The sequence below is a fragment of the Tinamus guttatus genome, unplaced genomic scaffold (assembly GCF_059628265.1).
Source record: "Tinamus guttatus ecotype Peru unplaced genomic scaffold, ASM5962826v1 Tinamus_guttatus_pri_ptg000990l, whole genome shotgun sequence".
NCBI classification, from domain to species: domain Eukaryota; kingdom Metazoa; phylum Chordata; class Aves; order Tinamiformes; family Tinamidae; genus Tinamus; species Tinamus guttatus.
The window spans coordinates 134,290-159,123 of NW_028289524.1; the positions used below are offsets into that span (position 1 = coordinate 134,290).

The window sequence follows — 24,834 nt, forward strand, 5'->3', positions numbered from 1 at the left end:
TGCCCTGGGCACACGGCACCCTGGGGTGCAACGACACTGCTCTCAAGTACAGCCCTGCACAGATTGGTGTGCACACCCAGCTTCACATCCCTGCAGCTTCCCTGGGAGGAGGGAGCAGGATGCCCTGTCCCTGTGATGCTGCGGCAGGGAATCCCTGCTCTGCACTAGAGAAGCCAGGAGAGAAATGCTAAGAACACTTTCAGTAAGGGCATGGACTGCGTGCTGAAGACCCCTCCAGAAACTCTGCAGAATTGCCCTGCAGCCAGAGACTTACTGTGTCAAGAGGTTGTGAAGACTTCTCCCACAACAAGCTCTCCTCTGTCCTCCCACTCCACGCTGCCTTTCACTCCTCTGACTTCGCTCCTGTCTGCAGCAGCAGGCAGTGACCGCAGCCCTGCTGCTCTTGGCATAGGAGCTGCTCCTGCACATGCTGTCTCTGGGCAGTGATGCCTGGTTGCCACGATCTGCCTCCATCCCAGGAGCCTGGCCCTGCTCAGGAGCAGAGGAACAGCTGAACTCACCAATTTTTCCGTCCCTTGTGCTCCCTCCTCCGGGGAAAATGTCCCTGAAGTAATCAGCTATTTTGCTTCGGTAAAGAGCACAGGGAGACTGATTTCAACATTGCAAGCTCTTTCATCACAGGATGACTATGAAAGTTGGAAATATCCCACTCTGAAAGCCCCAATTCAAATCTCTTAAATAGGCAGGACATCCAGACAGCGATAAGAAGGGAGCTCATTGGCCCATGATGCAGGTGTGGATTCAGAAGACTTGTTCGAGGCACCACGATGCCTATTTAGAAGACCCTGGCTTGGAGGAGGTTCAACTAAATTCCATGAACTGCAGAAATACATAGAAGGTGGCATTCCCCTTGCCAAGCTAAGTGTGCACAACACAGACATCTACTTGAGAGCCCCTTGTCTACGTTCTTAAGGGAATCACTGGATATGGATTCACTTGTTCACACAAAAGCATCTGGTGACATTGGAAGAGACAGGGGTGGCTCAAGGCATGTAGTGTGCTTGCTCTGGTGGAGGAAGTGTGATAACCCGCATCCTTCTGGAGCTTCAGCTGCATGCCAGACCGGGAATTTCCCTGGCCCTCTCAAATGGCCTGCATGCCTTCTACTCCTACTAGAGCACCACTCACTCTCAAGCTGAGGGACAGGCAGATCCCTACTACTCAAAAGGTTAATATATTTCGCTGCAGGCATTTTACAGAATTACAGAATGGTTCAGGTTGGAATGGACCTTTGCAGGTGATCTAGTCCACCCTCCAACTCCCGCAATCAAACAGTGCCACCTACAGCACATTGCAGAGGATCGTGCCCAGGCAGGTTTGGAATATCTCCACAGAAGGAGATTCCACAAGGTTTCTGGACAGCCCATGCCAGTGCTCTGTCACCCTCACAGTCAAAACGTTTTTCCTCAAATTCAGGCAGAACTTCCTGTGCTTCACTTTGTGTCCATTGTCACTTATTCTATTGCTGGGCACCACTGAAAAGAGTCTATTCCCCCCTTTCCCTTCTCTTCTTGACACCTTCCCTTCAGGTATTTGTACATGTTGATAAGATCCCCTCTCAGCCTTTTCTTCTCCAGACTAAGCTGGCCCAGCTCTCTCAGCCTGTCCTCATGGCTGAGATGCTTCAGTCCCTTGATCAACTTTGTGGCCGCACACTGGACTCTCTCCAGTAGCTCCTTGTCCCTCTTGTACTGGGGAGCCCAGAACTGCAGACCATATTCCACTTGTGGCTTCACCAAGGCTGAGTAGAGAGGCAGGATGACCTTCCTCAACCTGCTGGAAAAGCTCTTCCTAATGCAGGCCAGGGTCCCATAGGCCGTTTTGGCCAAAGGTCACATTGCTGGCTCTTGGTCAGTCTGTAATCCATCAGGATTCCAAGGTCCTTCTCTGCAGAGCTGCTTTGCACCCTTGTGATCTTCAGGGCATGTTCTGCTTAGCAGCAACTTTTGCCCTCAGGGGATGTTCTGACAGCAGTCTGCCTGTGGTAGTCAGGCTTGATGAGGGCGTGTGTGAGTCAGAGTAGCCCTCCAAGACAAAAGGCACCTTTGTGGGGATGAAAATGCAGGTCACCATGTGGCAGCTCTCCTGCATCGGAGCAGCTGCAGGGACAGGAACGGTTTGCAGCCCATCTGCTTTGTTGGTCCACAAGAGCTCTGCCAGAAAGTCAGCATGGTCAAGTGAATGCTTGCAAGCACCTAGTAGGCCGGTGGAAGGCGCATGGCACTGCTGCTGACTGGGAGGTCACTTGGACTCTGGAGCTGCCCCTGTCCCAGCAGCAGCGCGGCCGGCAGCGGGGTCTGGTGCAGACACGCGGGGAGGTCCCTTGTGTGCGCGGAGCTGCCGGGGCAGCAGCAGGCGCTGCCTGTGAGGCCAGGGGTGTCTCAGCAGCGGGCAGGGACACGGAGGCCATTGCGGGGACGCTGCCGGGAGGCCCCTGCTCTCTGCAGGGCTGGCTCTGTGCTGACGCGTGGGCGTCGGCTGGTGACGTCACTGCTGCCGCAGCCCCTGATAGGCCAGGCCGTGCAGCCGGTTGTGACGTCAGCAGCCCCTTCCTGGCCGGGGCGGCTCTGCCGAGGAACCTGGTGTCCCTGCAGCCCGCGGCGGCAGCAGCCCACGCTGGGCTGTGCGCGAGCGAGGTCCCCCTGCCCGAGGAGCTGCTGGGCCAGCAGGAGGCTCACGGCGGGTGCTGGCACTGAGGTCGCTGCTGAGGGGCCACCAGCAGCGGCAGGGATGGTCCTGAAGAGCAAAGGGGTCCAAGAAAGCTGGACTTTTCTCAAAAAGGAAATGTTAAAGATGCAGGAACGGGCCATCCCTGTGTGCTGTAAGATGAGTCGGAGGGGAAGAAGACCAGCTTGGCTGAATAGGCAGCTGTCACAGAGACTCCAAGAAACAAAAAAAAAACAGAGTTTACCACCTTTGGAAGAAGAGGCAGACAACTTGGAAGAGTACAAGGGCATCACTAGAGTATCTAGGGAGGAAATCAGAAAGGTGAAAGCTCAGATAGAACTCAATCTGGCCGTCACTGTAAAAGACAACAAAAATGTTTCTACAAATACATTAATAAGAAGAGAAGGGCCAAGAAGAATCTCCATCCTTTATTGCATGTCTCAGTCGTGGCAGCCAAAAGCACAAATAACTGGGGTAGATGCAACGCAAACTACGCTTTATTGTTTTCTAGGTACATTATTTATACCGAGGTTTCCTCGTCGTGGCTGCTGCTTATTGGTGAGGACTACAAAGGTCAGTAGCTAGTGACAGAGTTATGATTGGATGATTCTTAGCTTGGCCAGTTTCTGCTCCATGGCCAAAACCTCCTTAAAACTTGTTAATAACTTTCTCCTGTCTCCGTGTGAACTCCCTATCTCATAGATACACTCTAATCTTTTCAAGGTTAACATTCTCTGCTAAGAGCAGAGACCAGCTGCAATCCCTGACAATTGCATTGAATAGGGATGAGGATGGGGATCCCAAAGGACGAGGCCAAGTCTGAGGAACTTAATGCCTAGTTTGTCTCAGTCTTTAACAACAAGATCAGTTCTCCTCAAGGTGCTTGCCTCCTGAGCTAGAAGACACCTGTGTAGAGCAGAACAACTCCCCCATAAATCAGGAGGAAACAATCAATGACCTGGTACTCCACTTGGACACTCACATGTCCATCTATGGGTCCAGATGGCATCCACCCAAAGGTTCTGAGGGAGCTGGCGGAAGTGCTCGTCAAGCCACTCTCCATCATCTATCAGCAGTCCTGGCCAACAGGGGAGGTCCCAGATGGCTAGAGACTTGCCAATGTTGGCAAGATGGAGGATCCAGGGAAACTACAGGCCTGTCAGCGTGACCTCAGTATTGGGGAAAGTTATGGAGCAGATCATATTGAGGGCGATCATACAGCATGTCCTTGATAAGCAGGGAATCAGGCTGGAGCAATATGGGTTCATGAAAAGCAGGTCCTGCCTGACCAGCTTGATCTCCTCAGACCAGGTGACCTGCCTAATGGATGAGGGAAAGGCTGTGGACATGGTCTCAGTACACTTTAGGAAGGTTCTTGACACAGTCTTCCACTACATTGTCCTGGAGAAGCTGGCAGCTCAGGGCTTAGAAAGGTGTACTCTTTGCTGGGAATAAAACGGAGAAGATGGCCAGGCCCAGAGAGTGGTGGTGAATGGTTAAATCCAGCTGGTGGCTCATCACGAGCGGTGTTCCCCCAGGGTCAGTGTTGGGTTGAGTCCTCTTTAATATCTTTGTCAATGATCTGAATAAGGGATAAGGGGATTGAGTGCACCTTCAGCAAGTTTGCAGACAACACCAAGCTCAAAGGAACATTTGATCAACTTGAGGGCAGGAAGGCTCTAGGGGAGGATCTGGACAGTCTGGATCGATAGGCTGAGGCCAACTGTATGGGTTTCAACAAGGCCAAGTGCTGGATCCTGCACCTCACTCACAAGAACCCCATGCAGCTACAGGCTTGAGGCTGAGTGGCTGGAGAGCTGCGTGGCAGGAAAGGATCTGCAGGTGTTGATCGACAGCCATCTGACCATGAGCCAACAGTGTGCCCAGATGGTCAAGAAGGCCAAAGGCATCCTGACTTGTATCAGAAACAGTGTAGCCAGCAGGACCAGGGAAGCGATCATCCCCCTGTACTCAGCATTAATGAGGCCACACCTTGAATCCCGTGTTCTATTTGGGGCCCCTCACTACGAGGAAGACATGGAGGTGCTGGAGTGACTCCAAAGAGGAGGAACAAAGCTGGTAAAGGGACTGGAGCACAGACCTTATGAGGTGTGGCTGAGGGAGTTGGAGTTATTTAGTGTGGAGAAGAGGAAGGTCAGGGATGACCTCGCTCTTTACAACTGCCTTAAAGGAGGTTGTAGTGAGGCAGGATTGAACTCCTCCCCCATATATGAAAATAGGACAAGAGGAGAAGGCCTCAAGTTGTGCCAGGGGAGGTTCAGTATAGATTTTAGGAGAAAATTCTACACAGAAAAAGTAATCAAGCATTGGAACAGGCTGCCTGAAGAAGTGGTGGGGCAGTATTTAAGAAATGTGTAGATGAGGCACTTAGAGACATGGTTTAACAGATATGGTGTTGAAGGTTTTACGATTGGACTCAATGATCTTGAAGGTGTTTTCCAACTATAATCATTCTATGATTCTGTGATTTCTCTTTATTATTCAGATACCTCTCCAGTTGCTCCTTTGAGCAAGTGGAGAATTTCAATCTTGCCTTGCCTTTCAGGAGTGCAGTTACTTCTTCAGCTAGCTGTTTTAGAGTGTTTCTATGCAGGCTGTTCTATCTATCTGTCTAAAACATCTCAAGGAAGGTTATTCCTTGTAGACTGGGAACCTCCCTGGAGGCAATTTGGACTCAACATAGTGATCAGGATTGCATTCCGTTTCTTAGGACAGAGGATGAAGCTTATGCTTGTCATACAGGTGATTAGTTTTTCTATCTCATAGGACACCGGATGAACTGCAACAGCTGTAACATTCAGCTCCAGCCTGGAGCAGAAAAAGACTAGATTTGAACCAGAGCTATCCAAGTCCCCAGTGGCTGAGGAGAGAAATGTCAGGGTTGGGGATGTGAACAGGAAGGTTGTCCATACAGGTCTCCTCTCAAAAACACTGCTTTTCCCACATGTGCATACTTCATTGGGAGACACTGTAGGAATGGGAGAATATGGTCGGTTTTCTTCTGAAAACAGAATGAAAAAGAAAGCTGAAAAGCAGCCATCCTTCTTTTTCAGGTGCTCATTGAAATCTGGCTCATTTCAATACATTGCTTTCCAATTAGCCACCCAAGAATTGAAGATTGAAGAAAAATATGACATATCCTTAGATATATATATATATATTCATTTTAATGAGTCCTGGGAGTATTTGGTGCTGAGTCTATGAACCTCCAGGAGGTTGAGAACCTGGGGGAGATTGAGGAAATCTCTCCAGCAGTTACAGTCAGAAGCAAATGGCCAACTTTCTTGGAGAGTTAATTGGTCCTCTTGAGGACCATTAGCAGCAAAGTCTCCCCAGGGGCTGAGTAGAGCAGAAAGTGGGAGTCCCTGATTGCAGATAAGCAAAGACGAAGTGCAGGTTGCTCTGATGCCAGGTTAACACTTCATGTGTTTTTCAAGTACATTGGCCAAGCACAGGAGTCCAGACTTGGTGCCACAAGGAAAGCTAAGGCACTGCTGGAAGGCAATCTGGCAAGGACGTTAAAAATAACAAAAAAAAAATCTTCAAATACATTAACAGCAAAAGGAAAATCAGGGAAAACGTGGGTCCGCTGGCGGACGGGATGGGCACCCTGGTTACAAATAACACAGAAAAAGCAGATTTGCTCAATGCCTTCTTTGCTTCGGTGTTTACCAAGGGCAGCCCATTAGAGCCCCAGGCCCTAGGTACAAGAGAAGAAGCTGGTGTAGAGGAAGACTTGCCCTGGGTAGAAGAAGATTGGGCCAGAGAGCACCTAAGGAACCTTGATACCCACAAATCCATGGGCCCTGATGGGATGCACCCCAGAGTGCTGCGTGAGCTGGCAGATGCCATAGCTAAGCCGCTCTCCATCATCTTTGAAAGATCCTGGAGAACAGGGGAGGTGCCGGAAGACTGGAAGAAGGCCAGTGTCACCCCAGTCTTCAAAAAAGGCAAGAAGGAGGACCCAGGAACTACATGCCAGTGAGCCTCACCTCCGTCCCCAGGAAAGTGATGGAACGGCTCATACTGGCCGTTGTCTCCAGGCACATGGAGGACAAGAAGGTGCTCAAGAGTAGTCAGCATGGATTCACCAAGGGGAAATCTTGCCTGACTAACCTGATAGCCTTCTATGATGAAATGACCGGCTGGATAGACGAGGGGAGAGTGGTGGATGTCGTCTATCTCGACTTCACCAAGGCTTTTGACGCCGTCCCTCACAACATCCTCCTGGGCAAGCTCCGGAAGTGTGGGATAGATGAGTGCACAGTGAAGTGGATTAGGAACTGGCTGGATGGCAGAGCTCAGAGAGTGGTGATCAGCGGTGCAGAGTCTAGTTAGAGGCCTGTAGCTAGCGGGGTCCCCCAGGGGTCAGTCCTTGGTCCAGTCCTGTTCAATTTATTCATCAATGACCTGGATGAAGGCTCAGAGTGCTCCCTCAGGAAGTTTGCTGATGACACGAAACTGGGAGGAGTAGCCGATACCCCAGAGGGCTGCGCTGCCATCCAGAGGGACCTGGACAGACTGGACAACTGGGCGGTGAAAAACCTCATGCAATTCAACAAGGCCAAGTGCAAGGTTCTGCACCTGGGGAGGAATAACCCCAGACACCAGTACAGGCTGTGGACCGACCTTCTGGAGAGCAGCTCTGCAGAGAAAGACCTGGGTGTCATGGTGGATGATTAGTTGACCATGAGGCAGCAGTGTGCTCTTGTGACCAAGAAGGCCAATGGAATCCTGGGCTGCATTAAGAAGAGCATCTCCAGCAGGTCGAGGGAGGTGATCCTGCCCCTCTACTCAGCCCTAGTGAGGCCGCATCTGGAGTACTGTGTCCAGTTCTGGGCTCCACAGTACAAGAGGGATGTGGAGCTGCTGGAGAGAGTCCAGCGCAGGGCTACAAGGATGATCAGGGGCCTGGAACATCTGCCCTATGAGGAGAGGCTGAGGGAGTTGGGCCTGTTCAGCCTGGAGAAGAGAAGGCTGAGAGGGGATCTAATCAGTGTATATAAATACCTCAAGGGAGGGAGTGCAGAGGACGGTGCTGGTCTCTTTTCAGTGGTGGCCACTGATAGGACTAGAGGAAATGGCCGGAAACTGAAGCACCAAAAATTCCATAGGAACTTAAGGAAAAATTTCTTAACAGTGAGGGTGACAGAGCACTGGAACAGGCTGCCCAGAGAGCAAGGTGGGAAGCAGTTTGGATGTCTACAGGCTGCAGGCAAACAGGCACAGAAATAGCAAAGTGTAGCAGAGCCCAAGGGGGAGATGGCCAAGGTTCATTGCCATGGCCAAAAGCCTCCAAAAGAACTAGGTCTATGTCACCTGTGCTATGGCTGGTGTCTCTGATATTGAAGATTGGGAGAGGAAACTTCTTGCTCATGGCCACAGGGTCTCCTTGCCTGCTTTCCCCCAGGGACACAAGGTGTGCTGCCCTTGGCCTTGAACACCCCCCGCCCACACACTGACGCAGCAGGAGACCGGGGCAAAGCATGGAGGAAAGGACACCCCTACTCAGAGTCATAGAATCATAGAATCATAGAATACTTAAGATTGGAAGGCACCTCTAGAGGTCATCTAGTCCAACCACCCTGCACACACAGGGTCACCTAGAGCACGTGGCACAGGACTGCATCCAAGTGGGTTTTGAAGATCTCCAGAGAAGGAGACTCCACAGCCTCTCTGGGCAGCCTGTTCCAGTGCTCCATCACCCTCACTGTTAAAAAATTTTTCCTTAAGTTCATGTGGATCTTTTGGTGTTTCAGTTTGTGGCTATTACCTCTAGTTCTGTTGGTGGCCACCACTGAAAAGAGGCCAGCACCGTCCTCCTCATTGCCTCCCTTGAGGTACTTCTAGATACTGCTCAGGTCCCCTCTCAGCCTTCTCTTCTCCAGGCTGAACAGGTCCAGCTCCCTCAGTCTCTCCTCATAGGGCAGATGTTCCAGGCCCCTGATCATCCTTGTGGCCCTGCTCTGGACTCTCTGCAGCAGCTCCACATCCCTCTTGTCCTGTGGGGTCCAGAACTGGACACAATACTCCAGATGTGGCCTCACCAGGGCTGAGTAGAGGGGCAGGATCCCCTCCCTCGACCTGCTGGAGACGCTCTTCTTAATGCACCCCAGGCTCCCATTGGCCTTCTCGGCCACGAGGGCACACTGCTGCCTCATGGTCAACTTGTCATCCAACATGACACCCAGGTCCCTCTCTGCAGAGCTGCATCTGGTCCTGCCTGTTTCTAACATTTGTCCATGGTCACCACAACTGTGCCAGGGCACTATGGATTTCCTTGGACATCTCAGTTGACCCTGGATGCCTTTTCATCCTACACGAGTACCAGTCACTATAAGGATGAGGCACAGGTCCTTCTCTGCAGAGCTGCCCTCCAGCAGGTCAACCCCAGTCTGTACCAGTGCATTCAGTAATTCTTCCCTAGGTGTAGGACCCTGAATTTCATGAGGCCCAACTCTCCAGCCTGTTCATTTCCCTCGGAATGGCTGCACGGAGGTGTGGGGTATCAGACACTGCTCCCAGCTTGGGACCATAAGGACACTTGCTAAGTGTGCACTCATCCCCTTCATCCAGGTGATCAATCAAGTAGCTGGACAAGACTGAACCCAATATTGACATCTGGGGAACACCAAGAGCTACAGGCCTCCAGCTAGACTCTGCACCACCGATCACAACCCATGGAGCTCTGCCATTCAGCTGCTGTCCACTCATCTAAATGCACACTTCTTGACCTTGCCCATGATGGGAGACAGTGTTCAAGACTTTCCTGAAGTCAAGGCAGACAGCATGCACCAATTTCCCCTCATCTATCCAGCTAGTTCTTCCATCCTAGAAGACTCTCAGACTGATTCAGCTTGATTTTCCCTCGGTTAATTCATGCTGACCACTGCTGATGCCCATCCTTTCCTCCACAGGCTTAGAGACAACATCTCTCATGAGCTGCTTCTTCACCTTTCCAGAAAGGTTCATCCCTTCCACAGTCACTGGTCACCAATGAGCGAGTCCTAAATGCAGAGCTCATGACACATTTCTGAGCTATTTTCTCCTTAACACATGGAGAACCCTGTGAAGCAAGGCCTTTGGGGTAAAATTCCTTGAGCCTATTCTTAAAAGCAGCTTCCTCTAAAGAGAAGCCTTCAGGCACTGCACTGGGTGGAACTTTCTGCTTTTAATGACAGAGTGAGGGGGCCAGCTCTGATGCAGACTTAGAAACCAATTTATTTGGAAACCATATGAGACAAAGTAGTCTAATTCAAGGAGGAACAAATCCAACCATTTGTGTAGCAGCATGTTAACAAATACTAGTAATAGTAAATCTAATAAACATAAAGAAATATTGCTCAGTCCTGGTACAGGATACAGTGGGATTCACACGTGGAGAGCAACACCAATATTACCATTTCGAAATAATGTCCATGAAATTACTTTCCTCAGGGCATCCTTGAGCTCCCTGTTCCTCAGGCTGTAGATGAGGGGGTTCTCTGTTGGAGTCACCACCGCATACAGAACAGCCAGCACCAGATCCACGGCTGGGGAGGAGAAGGAGGGAGGCTTTAGGTAGGCAAAGATGCCTGTGCTGATGAACAGGGAGACCACAATCAGGTGCGGGAGGCACATGGAAAAGGCTTTGTGCTGGCCCTGCTCAGAGGGGATCCTCAGCACTGCTCTGAAGATCTGCACGTAGGACAACACAATGAAAATGAAACACCCAGAGTGTACACAAAAAGCAATCACAAGGACTCCAACTTCCCTGAGGTAGGAATTAGAGCAGGAGAGCCTGAGGAGCTGGGGGATTTCACAGAAGAACTGCTCCACCTCATTACCTTGGCAGAGTGATAAGGAAAATGTGTTCCCAGTGTGCAGGACAGCATTGACAAAACTGCTACTCCAGGCAGCTGCTGCCATTTTGACACAAGCTCTGCTGTCCATGAGGGTCCCATAATACAGAGGTCTGCAGATGGCAACATAGCGGTCATAGGCCATGACTGTGAGAAGGAAATACTCTCCTACTATGAAGATAAGAAACATAAAGAACTGTGCAGAACATCCTGAGTAGGTAATGGCCCTGGTGTTCCACAGGGAATTGGCCATGGATTTGGGGACAGTGGTGGAGATGAAACCAAGGTCGAGGAGTGAGAGATTGAGGAGGAAGAAGTACATGGGGGTGTGGAGGTGGTGGTCACAGACTACAGCTGTGATGATGAGGCCATTGGCCAGGAGGGCAGCCAGGTAGATGGCCAGGAAGAGCGAGAAGTGCAAGAGCTGCAGCTCCCTCCTGTCTGAGAATGGCAGGAGGAGAAACTCACTGAAGGAGCTGCTGTTGGACATTTGCTATCTCAGGGCATAGTGCACTGTCCTGGGAGGAAAAAAAAAAAAAAAAAGATGTGGCATTTTAGGAAAAGATATTTAAAGAAAGAAAAAACAGTAAATTTTAAAAATATTCTATTTCTCATTAAAAACACATCACACTGATTCTCTCTTTATTAGGGGGTGGGGACGGGGAAGGGACATCTGCACACTTACCTGGCTTGAACCTCGTTTTGTTCTGAAGGGGTGTGTTGTAAGGATTTGGGGCCACTGCCCATGGAATGTGGAGGGAATTGGAGTGAGTAATTCTGACACTCACAGTAAAATCACTTTTCACATAACAGGGCTGTTCAGCATCTTCACACCCATTTCTAAAGGATGTGGATTGTAGAAGAAAGTTTTTTTTTTTTTTGACATTATTTATTTTCTTTGAGATGTCCCTCTACCACCTGGGCAGCACTCCTTGAAGACGGCAATCATTGTCCTTTCTGCTGCGAGTGCTGAGAGGAAAGGCTTCCCTATCACTTGGGGCAGCGTGGCAAGAGCATCTCTATTACCCCAGGTTCCAGCTGACCTGCACTCACACTGCTTTGAGCTGGAGGATGATCACACTTACATGTTACCCTAAAAACCACACTCCCGTGCAGACCCCTGTTTCACATAACTTGCAGCATTGATATCTGAACTGCAGCTGAAATCCTCTCCACCCAAGTGAGCCTAAGAGAAGACCAGGAGCAGCATGGACAGGAGGGAAGCAAGGAGCAACCCTGAGGCACAGGGACACTGCTCTGGATTAGAGCCCATGCAGACCTGGGTGCACACCCAGCTTCACAGCCCTGCAGCATCCCCGGGAGAAGGAAGCAGGATGCCCTGTCCCTGTGACGCTGAGGCAGGGAATCCTGCTCTGAAGCAGCCTCTGCATTGGAGATGGTGGGAAAGCGATTGCCCCAAAACCTATCAAGTGATGGCGTTGACTGGGTGCAGAAGACCCCTCTGGAAGCTCAGTAGCATTGCCCTGCAGCCAGAGACTTACCATGCAAGGGGCTGGGAGCTCACTTCCACAATGAGCTCTGCGCTGTCCTCCCGCTCCACACTGCCGTTCCCCTCTCGCTGCCTTCCCTCCTCTCCTGTCCGCAGCAGCAGGCAGTGCCCGCAGCCCTGCTGCTTTTGGCACAGGAGCTGCTCCTGCACTCGGCTGTCTCTGGGCAGTGCTGCCAGGCTGCCACGAACTGCCTCCGTCCCTGGAGCCTGGCTCCGCTCAGGAGCAGAGGCCCAGCTGAACTCACCAATTTCTCTGTCTCTTGTGCTCCCTTCTCCTGGGAAATGTACACTAAATAACCTGCAATCCTTTTCTTAGCAGTTCAGACAGATGGATTCCAACATTACAATTTCTTTAATCAGATGATGACTGTCTATGAAAGGTAGAAATGTTCCCCTCTGGAAGCTCTGTTTTGCATCTCTCAATTAGCCAGGACACCTAGGTGTGACAAGAGCAGAGATCATTGACACACGGTTCACATGTTGATTCAGATGAGCCAATCTGGGCATCTTATGCTGGTTTAGAGGCCCCTGGCATGGAGTGGGATTCAAGTTCCTACTGTGAACTCCACAAATATGAGATTCCCCTTGCCAAAACCGAGGCAAACACAGTGTAGTGGTCTACATGAAAACTCCTTGTCCAAGCTCACATTTTAATCATTTGAGATGGAGGATGAGAGGCAGTTGCTCACAGAAATACCTGGTGACAGGGAGGAGACTGAGCTGATCTAAGGCATATGCCTGTGTTCGCTTGCTCTGATGGAGCAACTGGGAGAGATGCATCATCCTAGGGGATCAGGTGGGGACCAGATGTGGAATTGCCTTGGCCGTCTGAAATGACCCCAGATGCCAACTGTGACTAGTGCCCCATTCCTTATGAAGCCAAGGTAACATGCTGGAAGGACCATGTCAATGAATTTGGTGTCCAGCACAGCCACAGGAATGTTTCTGGCAGATACAGTACAGAAGGTAAAGGAAAACCATGCTGCTTTGGAGTGATTGCTTGGCAAGAGCCCCAGGCATTTTGGATTTCCTTCCTCTGGCTAAGCAAATGAATCTCACATTGTCTTTTGGAAAAGTCAATCTCATCTAACTCATGTGTGCTGCATAAAGGGGAGTAAGATCACACCAAGGTTGCTGCTCTAGTCTCTGCACTCTCAAACCATTGTAACTCTCATCTCCTTGGCTTCTGCTCACCCCTCCAGATGAGATGAACAGGGACTGGGATAGCAATGATCAGATAGCAATGATCAGTGTTCAGTAAACCTGTAGATGAGGGACTAAGGGACATAGTTTAAACAGGCATGGTGCTGAGGGGTTATGGTTGGACTCAATGATCCTGAAGGTCTTTCACAATCATAGTGATTCTGTCATTCCATAGGTGTGTCTGGGAGGACTTACTTACTGCATGAGTCACTCCTCACCAAAGCGAGGCTGCTCTACCTGCAGCTCCCCAGATGGCCCTGTTGGCCTTTTCTGGAGAGGGATGGAATACGGAATAACTGTCTTTCTACACTCCTTGGAACTTCACCTCCTCTCCACAAGCTTTTAAAAATGACAGTGAGTGGCCTTGCGGTGGCAGCAGTCAGCTCTCACAACATCCTCAGCTGCAGTACCCCCATTCCCATTGACTAGTGTAGTTTGAGCTCTAACAGGTAACCCCTTACTAAGATCATCCAGTATTGGCTGTTTGTCTCCTCTGGAATCCTGACTCAATGCACAACAACCTGGGAGACCTTGCCTTTGGAAAGGGAAGGTAACAAGGAGTTGAGTTCCTCAGACCTATCTGCATCTGCTGCTATAAGGTTCCCTGTGCCATTTAGCAATGAGGACGCATTTTCCTTTTTAGTCTTGGATTCTTACTTAAGACTCTTAAGATTCTTAAGGCGTAGCAGCTCATCTTCATGCTCTTGACCTGCCCTTCAAGTTTCAATCCTGTGGGAGATTTTTCTTCCCTAACAGTTTGCCTTTGCCTTTCCCTTCTTCCTCCTTCTCTACATTGTCATAATCCCCTGGCGCTAAGGTGCGAGGTTCCTGTTTGGCCAAGTTGCTGCCCTGAGGTGTCTGCTAGTTTTAGTATCAGGATGGCCCATCCTTGTGCTTGGCAAGACTGTCCTTAAAGACCTGCTGGGTTTTTCCTGAGCTTCTGGGCCCTTGAGAGCTGCCTCCACCGCTATCCCCCACCAATGCCCTGAACAGGCCAGGAAGTCTGCTCCTCTGGAGTCCAAGGTCTATGCTGCTACCATCCTTCCTCACTCTTCTCAGGATTCGGAACTCCACATGTTCATGTTCACAATAGGCAAGGCTGATACTTCCCCATCCCTGATCAGCTTGTGTTTGTTTGAAATTTCCACATACAAGAAAGCATCTCCCTTATCAGCTCATCTGGCAGTTATGCAAAGAAGTTGTCCTTGATGCCCCCCAGAAACCTCTTAGACTGTCTGTGCTCTGCTGTTTGCCCTTCCAGGTCTTGCCATGAGAATTAAAGTCCCCTAGACAAGAACCAGGGCCTGTGATCAACAGGCTTTCTTAGGTTCCGCAGAGGATTTCCTTGATCTGCTGAGGTGGTCTGTGCTTCCATCATAGTATCATCCCTACTGTGATGAGCACCCACAAGCACCCTCCCAAAACCTTGCCTTCACACAAAGCAACCCCTCTGCTCAAGAGATTATACCCTACAAACATTGTTTCCAGTCATGTGAGTGATCTCACCACATCTCAGTCATTCCAATGACATTTCATTCCTGTGACAACTTGGACAAGCCCATCTGCTCCTGCCTCTACCACAGGCTGCATATATTTACATGTATCTGGGCTGCAAAGCCTCAGTTGTGTCACAGAGAACAGATTAGTCACAGAGAAACCTCTTACCAAGAGCTATTGCAAACTGTGTGTGCAAAGACCCCACTTCAGGGCAGAGCCATGCTGCCATGGATATCAGGTGGCAATGTAACGGTGAGAGGAGGTTCCCACTAAGAGAGCACACCCTGCAGTGTCAAGGCCAGGGAGAAGCAGAGCTGGGCTGTCAGAATGGCAGGAGAGGAGATGGGTGCTGAGATGATCTGTAGCGCCTTGGGGCCTGTGACGGAAGTGAATGCCTCTCCAGGCAGGACTAGGTGCTCCTCCGGTCTGGGCAGCCTGTGATCCAGCCCTCCAAGGCCATCGTTAGCCCAATCCTCGTTTATATTATCTGGAAGGATGAGAAGATGGTCATGGGGAAAGGAGTAAGAAGGGTTTGAAATTGCAGACACAAGAGCAGAGACCTTGGTGTTAGGGGCCTTCTATTTATGCCACACATATAGGAAAGCCCAGGAGGCTGCGGGGAGTTTGCCAGTGGTTCTGCCAGAAGGGCATAAGTTACCCATGAAGTTGTGCTAGAAACATCAAGCATGTGACATGGCATTGCAGACATACTTGGATGTCACTGAATCAAATGCCTGCAGTGAATCACATTAGCAGTTTGCACTGTTGGCATCTCCGTGTGTCCTAGCTTCACAGTGTTTGGTGCTTTACCAGTAATGGGCCTCTAGGGCCATTTCAGGAGACCAAGGAAGTTCCCCTGCTGGCCACCACCTGGTTTTCTAGAAGGATTTGGCTATCGCACTTGCTCCATCAGAGCAATAGCATCTGTCCCGTGCCAGGGCTGTGATTCAGAGCAGTGTCCCTGCACCGCAGGGTGCTGTGTGCCCAGAGCAGTGACTGCCACCTCTGAGGGTCAGCACTCAGCCTGCCTGGGAGCTCCCCACAGCGCTGTGGGGAGAGGCTCTGTGTGACAGGAGACCACCCAGCAGGGCAGGTTCCTTCTTCCATTGAGAGCTGCTGCTCGAGTGCAGGGTGCTCACAGCTCTAGCTCGTGCACAGGGCACATCTGAGGGGTCCTTTCAGGAGGAGGATGAAGAGAAGGGCTGCTTGAAAGGCAAGGAACTTTCCTTTGGGTCTCCACACTTTCTGTTTCCTAATTTGGACAGGGGGATTGAAGGAAGAGGTTTTCTGTTTTGACGAGCTGGGAGTCCTAAACCTTCACTCTGAAAGATTGATAGGTTTGTGAGAAATCTCAGCAAGCCACTTCACCCCCATCTTAGCCTACAGGGCCTTTGTGGCCCCGTAAGATTTACATAACCTGCCCCTTAGGACTTGCAACCACAGAGCTGCCCCTGGACACTGCCCAGTCCTGGGGGTTTCTGGAGGGCAGAACTAAACACAGAGTGGGTGATATGGGATCTGCGAGCAGTGGCAGGGACAAGACGCTGGGAGAAAGATCTGCCAGCAAGGACAGCTGTGGGCAGGGATGGAGAAGAAACTGCAGGGCATGAGCTGCCTCCTCTGCAGCCAGAGCTCCAGCACAGGACAGGGACATGGCTCCAGTTACAGGCACGTTTCCTGCGGCCCCATCCATGGACTGAAGGTGACTGCCCTGTGATGTGAGGTGGCATACCCAGATGGGTAAGAGGCTTTCCAGGAGGCCTCGCTGTCCCTCTCCTTGCACCCCTTGGCAGCAGGGTCATGCTGTTGCTCCTTGTTTCCTCTTGTCCATGCTGCTCCTGTTCTTTCTCTCGGCTTTCTGCAGCTGGATGTTTTCAGCTGTGGTTCAGACACTGATGCTTCAAGCTGTGGAACAGAGGGATCTGCATGGCACTGTGGTTTCCCCAGACTCCTTCTGTCCTGTGGAGCTCTAGGAACTGCAATCCATAGGTCTGGAAACTGATCTGAGTCTTGCTTAAGGACAACCCATCTTTAGTGCTAATGGTCCTTTGGCTTTTTCCCTTTATTGTCCTGCCAGGTTGCCACCTGCCCTCCGGAAAGGCTCTGCTGTCTCATGGCACAGCTATGACATCTCAGAGATGCAAGAGGAATTAGCAGAGATGCTGAGGGTATGGAGATGGTGTTGGAGGGCTGCAAAGGATTCAGCAGGATTTGATCTCTATTGAGAGTAACATCATCCTCCAGCTCAAAAATGCAAAAAAAAAAAAAAAAATCCCGCTCAAAAAGCCTCAGGGACCTGAGAATGAGACGAATAGATGATTTTATCAATTTTCCTTTCACAGCATCTCCTAACTGTATGAGCTGATGCTCCTTGGCCCATGCAAAACCCAGGCACAGCCAGAGGGGCTTTTTGGGTGCAGTTCCCCAAGTCCACTCTTGACTCCAGTTTGGGAGGAAGAGCCCAACCTTCAGGCACAGTGCTAAGAAAAACCCCTTTTATTACAAAGATGCTACTTGGGAAGCCAGTTCTGACACAGTGAGAAGCAGATGGACAGAAGGCCTCTGAGACAGACAGAAGAGATTCAGGCCTCTGAAGGACAGAGAAGAATTCATGTATTTGTGTACAAACACGCTTATCACACATGGCACAGCCAAACCACAAATGTTACCTGAAAGAGCAGGGAGATCACTTGCAAAGAGAGATGGATGTCTTGCTGCTGCTGAAACATCAACTGAAAAAGTTTCCTCAGTGCCTCCTCGAGCTCCTTTTTCCTTATGTTGTAGATGAGGGAGTTCAGTACTGGATCCACCTTCCAATCCAGAGCTATGGGGGAGATGGCGGGAGGCTTCAGGTGGCCAAATATTGTAGTGCTAACAAACAGGGAGAGCACAGTCAGGTACAGGAGGCACATGGAAAGGGTTTTGTGCCGGCCCTGCTCAGAGGGGATCCTCAGCACAACCACAAACATCTGCATCTAGGACAGCTCAGTGAAAACGAAGCATCCAAAGCCTAGAGAAGCACTAGCTACGATAACCCCATCTTCCCTGAGGTAGGAGTCTGAGCAGCAGAGCTTGAGGATCTGGGGAATCCCACATTGCCTTGGCAGAGTGGAATGTAGAATGTGTTCCCAGTGTGGAGAAAGCCACAGCCCCAAACCACTGATGTCATTGTGGCACACACTCTGCTGTCCAGGAGGGTCCCCCAGTGCAGGGGTCTGCAGATGGCAATGTAATGAGCACATGCTATGATGCTGCAGAGTTTTAATTATGCTGAAAACAAGAAAAGAGTGAAAAAGACCTGGGCAGCACATCCCGAGTAAGAAATACCCCTGGTGTCCCACAGGGAACTGGCCATGGCCCCAGTCCACCAACAATACAGACAAACTTATTTTCTTCCTCTCAGGACGACCTTTGTTCAGCTCCTCAGCCTCAGCTCCAGCTGGCTGTTCTGGGAGCAACCAGGGCCTCTCCACCCTAAACCTGTGCTAGGGCACAACTGATGCTACAGGACATCATTTCCTATTTTTTTACAAATATTTTTACTCTGTTTGGCGGGTTTAGATTCTGCTCTATCACATCTGGTGAGGGTTCTTCACAGGGACAGATGTTTTTGCCACTGCAAGCATGAACATTAAAGAGACAGACACAGAGATGGGCTCTATGCTGCTTGGTGCACTGTGCAACACGCACAACACATGCAAAATGGTGGGCAATGCACGGGCAACACACACAGAACGCAAGGAAAATGCACGTGCGATGTGTGCAAAACCCATGGGCAACGTGTGTGCAACGCGTGTGCAACGTGTGTGCAACCCATGCAAAATGTGTGTGTTAGACACTGCAGCGGATGCACGGCGCACACAGCACACCTGCAAGAGGCGCACGCAGCACACGCGCAGTGCATGCCGGATGCGCGTGCGCCGCACACGCAGCCCCGCTGCAAGGCCCGTGTGTGCAGCGCCCGCGAGGGCAGGCGCAGCCCTGCGCGGTGCCGCACGATGCGGCGGTGTCGCCGGCTCCAGCCTGGGCTGCGTGACCGGGCTCCGTGCCCACCCCACCCCATGCCACAGCACCCAGAGGGTGCTCTGCAGCCCAACGGGGGGCCCAGGCATCTGCCCCTCCAGCACTCCCCCAAAATCACCATCCAGGCTTCGCGTGCGACCCACCAAGAGTTTATTGGCTGCCATGGCCTGTAGCGGGGGCCAGGCTGGGATGGGGCGGGTGGGGACACCCACGGGTGGTGGCAGGGATCCACGGGACCTGCACCTCTGCAGCACCCGTGGGTGCCTGGAGAGGGGTCGCCCCCACTCCACACTGTGCATGTGGGTGCTGGCGAGGGCTCATGGCAGGGACAAGGGGGAGCCACGGAGCTGGCGGTGGCGCCTGCGGCGGGAGCGTCACCCGTGGGTGCTGGCAGTGCTCCCATGGGTGCAGGGTGTTCCGCAGGTGCTGGCGCTGCCCCTGCGGGCCCAGGGCTGTCCCTGGGCGTTGGGGATGCCCGCATGGCCGGCAGCGTGGGCAAGGCGCCCACAGCGGGCGCATGGGTGGGGGACATCTATGGGTGCCTGCAGAGGGGCTGGTCCCCAGAGAGCTCCACGGGCAGGGCCAGGACATGCAGGGGCCGCTGGGCAGCTGCCTGCAGGGACCTGACATGGTCCCACTCCCCTCTGATGACAGCCACTGTCGGCAGCATCCGAGTCAGCGCCCCAAGGGCTCCTGGTGGCCCCCTAGCCCCCTCCTGCACTCTGGGTACCCCCAGGCCCTGGAAGTCCCTGGAGTCCTGGAACTCCCACCCTTGGGTACCCCCAACCTCTGCACCCCCATAACTCTCCCGCTGCCCTGAGCCCCACATAATCCCAAGGGAAAATCCCAGAACCCTGTGAGACTGCCCATAGGGCCCTGCTGTCCCTCTTGGATGACCCTCACACACAGGTGTCCCCCATAACATCTCACTGCCACCACTGGGAGCCCCCATAACCCCACAATAGAGACCAAGTGCCCCCTCAGGGCTGGCCTCCACTCTTAGGGGTCCCCGTGCTACCCTATGGGTGCCTCCTTGGAGCCCTGCATAGGGCCTGATGGACCCTCAGCTGTGGAGCTCCCCCACTCCTCGGTGCTCCCCAACGGCCCCGAGAATTGTCCCATAGCCCCAGTGTGCCCCCCCACCCTTGAGGACCCCTTGTTAATCCTACTCCTAGGAGCCTCCGTAACCCCCTGAGGGCCCCACATAGGGTTTTTTTTTTTTTTTTTTAAGGTAAGAGGATCCTGTTCCTGAAGTTGATGTTTCAAAAGACTTCCTCTTTGCCTTAGCTGATCTAATACTTTGACCCTTGCCATCTATTTAGTGGGGAAGTGCACAGCTGGGAAGTTTTGAAAACCTTGTTCTTGAGTCCTGCTTCAGCACTAGGTTATTTACGTGTGGGTACGAGTTGCTTTCCCTTCTTTCATTTCCTTGTCCTCTTAGGCAGCCCCACGCTACACCTGAGTGTATTCAAAACAGAAGTCTACAGACCACCTTTGAATGTCTCTTGTTTCTTACAGATGGGCCTTGCAGATCCTTTTAAAAGCTGGACCCACTGCCAGGTCCCTGCAGCTGTTCCCTATGAGGCCCCTGTGTTCAGTGATCTGGGGCCTGCAGCTCTGCAGGAGCTGGCAAGGGAAGGACCCGCTGGTTGGAGCACCCAGGAGAACATTCGGGCGGCTGCAAGGAGCTGCTGGAGGTTTTGTGGTCTCAGTGGGCAGCGCTCCCTGCCCCGGGGCAGCAGCCGCCCGCGCTGTGTGGCCATGGGGCGAGCGCGCTGCGGTGCCGCTGCCCTCCCTGGCAGGCAGGTTCCCCACGCGGGGCCGTGGCCGGGTGAGCACAGGCTCAGTGTGCAGCCCGGCCGGGCCCCGTCGGGGGGACATCCCTGCGACAGAGCCTGCGTGGGGCAGGGGCAACCCCAGCGCCCCTCGCAGCCCCTGCCCGCTGCAGGGCCAGCCCTGGCCAGGCCCTGGGCACAAGGGGCCCGCTCCCCTCTGTGACACGGGCTGAGGTCACAGGGGACGTCCCGTGTCACAGCCACAGCTGCCCTGTCCCGCGCGGCCCGGCCTCTCCCCACACGTCGCGGCAGAGCTGGGAGAGCGCAGGCACTGGGGCTGCTCTTGGCTCTGCTCTGCTCCAAAGAGCTGCTGGTTCCGAGCGGGAGCCGGCGAGGGGCAGCGTGGGCAGCCTAGTGCTGTGCGACGTGTGTGGAGGAAGAGGAGAGGAGCTCTGTCCTCATCACCTCCCTCTGCAGGGTGACCCAGAGCGAGGAGGAGAAGGATGGCGCTCAGGAAGGGTGGCCACGGGAAAAGACGTGGCAAGGTGGTTCCAGAAGTACCCCCAGAAGGTGAGGCCTTCAGGAGATCTTTTCCAGGAGCTGTCACAGAGATCATGAGCTGTGAACACGGCTGGGGAAACCCCAGCCTGAGGGGGCTGAAGGGGCTGGTGGCAGCAGGCAGAGCCCAGGCTGATGGTCCCCTCTAGCTGTGGTGCCAGTGCGACCACCAGGACTCCTGGCTCCAGTCCTGATGCTGCCCCTGCAGTCCCGGGGTCCCCAGGCAGAAGTCCCTGTCCCGAGGGTCCCTGCTGGCCTCACAGTGGGGATCACCCACCCGAGCTCCTGGCAGGGGAAGGAGCTGGAGCAGCTCTGGTGGCCGTGTGTGTCCTGGGGCAGCAGCGCTGGCTCCTCCCGCCCGTGCCAGGTGCCGAGCGCTGCCGGGCTCAGGGCACAGGTTCCAGCCTGACGGCAGTGCCCACCTCAGCACTGCGGCCCCTCGCAGCAGGGGGGTCATTTTGGGGAGGGGGTGCTGTTTGTTGGTGCCTGCTCCTGCCATCTCCTTGGTGAGGTGTGTGCTGGATGGCTGTGAGTTGCCCATCCTTGAGCCTGACAGGCAGCCCTTTCCCTTGCTTTTCCAGCGGCTGTGCTCATCTGGGAAGGTGCTTCAGACTACATAGTGGAGAAGCTGGTGCAGAACACGGTGGGTCTGGCCTCCTGTCCCTCCCCTCCATCCCTCCCTGATGGTTTCAGCAGTCCTGGCATCTCTGTGCCTTTGGATGCAATGGTTCTGCCCCTCCTTGAAACCAAAAGTAAATCCCTTGGAGAAGGATGCTCCAAAACGCAGCAGTGCAATGGATAATGTTTCCCTAAAGTGAGATGGCAAATTTCCAGTCCAATCTCATTCTGGGGAGTGGTTGGAGACTTTCTTTTCCTTCTCTAGACCCCACTGGCAGAGTGAAATATCAAAGAGAGAGCCTGGCCTTCTTTTTTTTTTTCTCCCCCCTTTTTATGGGGGGATGGGTGGAGTAGGATAATCTCCCTTCTTGGAACCCCTTCCTATGGATCTCTTAGATGTGAGAGATGATTAACAGGAAATTTTGAGAGGGGTTGAGGAGGGTGAGGAAACCACCTGGAATGTTCTTCCAAAGGACTTCTCCAAGACTTCTTCCAAGCTTTCCAGAGGGCTCCATCTTGTCCCTTTGTATGCCAGGAGGGAGCAGGGCCCATGGACATGCTCTGACCAGGTCTGGGTCTCTGTTCCCCTCGCCTGCTTAGAATTCTTCTCTTCTGTTCTGTTTGCAGGGTGTGAGAATTCGTGAACTTGGGGCCTTCAGGGTTGTTAGAGAAAAAGTCTCCGTTAGAGAAAAAGACGGCAAGACTTCTCCTGTCACGGCCTACAGACCCGTGTTTCACATCTCTGAGGAACTTGCAGAGAGTCATGATCTAGACATAGGGAAGGTTGATGATGCTGGTAAGAAGACAGGTTGAAACGTTTGCTTTGCCTTGCGACATCTGTGGGGTGTGGATAACTGCTGTTCCATAGGGGCTGTTTGAAATCTCTAATAATTCCTTCATTGGGTGCTAAGGAGAGCTTCAGGTCTTTTTTATTTTATTTTTTTAATTATATTGTTATGACATCATAATGCACAATCAAATGGCTCTCTCTCTCTCCCTCTTGGACTTGCTTTTACAGCTGTCTCCAATGAAATTTTTCGGAGCAGCTGCTTCCAATGCAATGTAGTTAAAACTCCTGCTCCTTTTTGCTGCCTCAGCAGACTGTGCAAGGATGAAGAGCAGCATTGCTGCTGGCTCTTCCAAGCTGCTTCTGCTTCAAAGCAGATTGAAGACACTCTGGCAGAGTGAAACAGTGATGGGAACACTGGTGTGCAGGAAAACCCCTCCAGCTGTGCCGTGATTGCTGGGCAGTGCTGGCAGCAGTGCAGCTGCAGTGTGATGGGGGTGGTGGCCGTGGGCAGCAGGAGCTCTGGGCTGTGTTTCCAGGGGGCCTTTCCTTTCCAGTGACTCTGCCTTGCTGGGGCTATAGTGCTATAACTTCAGTGTGTCATCCTTTGGGAAAGGGCCTTGGTCACCCAAAGCAGGGCTGTGTACTGAGCAGTTCTGAGGGCCTGGGGGTGTCCAGAAGGAGTGAGTTAAAAATGACAATTACTTAACATTCCTTACTAGCGAACATGAATGAAGATTCAGTAAAGCCTTCTCTTGGGAACTGGCTCCCTTTCTCCTCTCCCTGTACTGCCATCCTGCCTCACAGTCATGCAAAATAGCCAGGAGCCTTTCTTTGGTTCCTGCAGGAAGGAAGCGCTGCTGTGTTCTTGGCCCATGAAGCTGTGGAGTGCTAGGAATTTCTCCCACAGGAGGAAGGACATTGGTGTCCTTTATGGGTTTCCCTGAGGGTTTAAGAGGACAGCTCTGTAGCACTGTCTTGCTGGAAGACTTTCCAGCTGCAGACACTCTCTCTTTCTTTCTATTTTTCTTAGCCTGCTGAAGAGCTCTGTTAGTGACTGTGTTGCTTTTCTGTTGCTGCCTAGGTTTTAAGGGATGCGTGCGCCTGCGCTATGATCGCGTAGAATATTACAGCTACTTTCCTGCAAAAGTAGCGCGGAATTGCATCCAACAGACCATGAAGCAGTTCTCTGACTGTCTTCGGAATGGGACTGACGTGGCCCTTGTTCTGAGGGACGTTGGCATCCTGGTGATTGAAGACAAGGTTGTGAGAATGAGATTTTACAAAAGCCTTCTCGAAAGGATGAATGACTCTGATCTGGTGCTAAGAGCTCTTCTTCGGGTAAGTTCTGCAGTGCTAGCTCTTGCTCTTCTGAAGCCCTAACCAAGCCCAAGGGAATGGATTTCTCCTGGGCTGCCACAATGCCTCAGCACATCCTCTTCAGTGGTGTTAGAGCCACAGCAGGTGGCAGGGCTTGTTGCTCCCCCCACTCTCTGAGCTGGAATGCAGAGATCCAAGCAGAGTAAGACGCACATGGAGCCAGAGCACCTCAGCCATTGCCCCGGGATTCCCTGCAGTTCCTGTTCTGTCAAAACAACAAGAGCGTTTTCTTGGCAGCATCTCACATGTGTCCCTCTCCTTTGCAGATGCCACAGATGAGGGGTACAGTCATTCCAGACAGTGCAAGAGCTGTTTCACTGACCCTTGCTGGATGTGTGATGGTCTTTCCAAAGTGAGTGATGTTCTACAAAGAGTCCTGCAGGACTGGGCCAGTTCTGCATATTCTGCTGTGGGAAGGGATGGGCTCGAGAGTGGCTCTGACGTGTGTCTCCGTCCACATTGTTACCATGTTCTACAAAGGAATGTGGAGTCCTTGCTACTTAATACTGTCCTTTTGCCGTTTGCAGGCAAGAGCTGGAGACTGTTACCAGGAAACCATATGTGAGACTTCCACCTTGGAGACCTCCCCCTGGAGTGGGTCCTTTTCTTCTAATTCCAAGGCTGAGAGTTCCCAATGTGCGTAAAGGAAAACGTGCTTTGAAGAAAGACAAGGGAAAGGCTGTTAAGAAAGGTAATGGAGCAGTTGAATCCTGGTGGGGAGTTTGTGTCTTCTCCTTCTCTCCTCCTTGCTGTCAGGTGTTGGTTTCAAGGCTCCAATGCGATGTGTCAGATGCCGTGAGGTGGTGAATGTGGTGCGCAGTGGCGACTGTGATTCTGCTCTGAAGTGTTTTCTTGCCTGCTCCTTGCAGAAGAGCTTCCTGCCAAGAACTCCCTCCTACCGGAGCTCCAAGCACCCCTCACAGTACCATCGAG

At 52.2% G+C, this 24,834-nt stretch overlaps 1 protein-coding gene and 1 pseudogene across 1 annotated transcript; both read right to left on the reverse strand.

The window, feature by feature from the left end:
- The window catches only part of LOC148590930 (ATPase family AAA domain-containing protein 2-like), a 376,234-nt pseudogene that overhangs the window by 87,299 nt on the left and 264,101 nt on the right, over window positions 1–24,834 (reverse strand).
- On the reverse strand, window positions 10,081–10,872 carry LOC148590932 (olfactory receptor 14A16-like). The gene has a single exon (XM_088538293.1). The coding sequence runs from the start codon at window positions 10,870–10,872 to the stop codon at window positions 10,081–10,083; it is 792 nt and encodes a 263-aa protein (XP_088394419.1).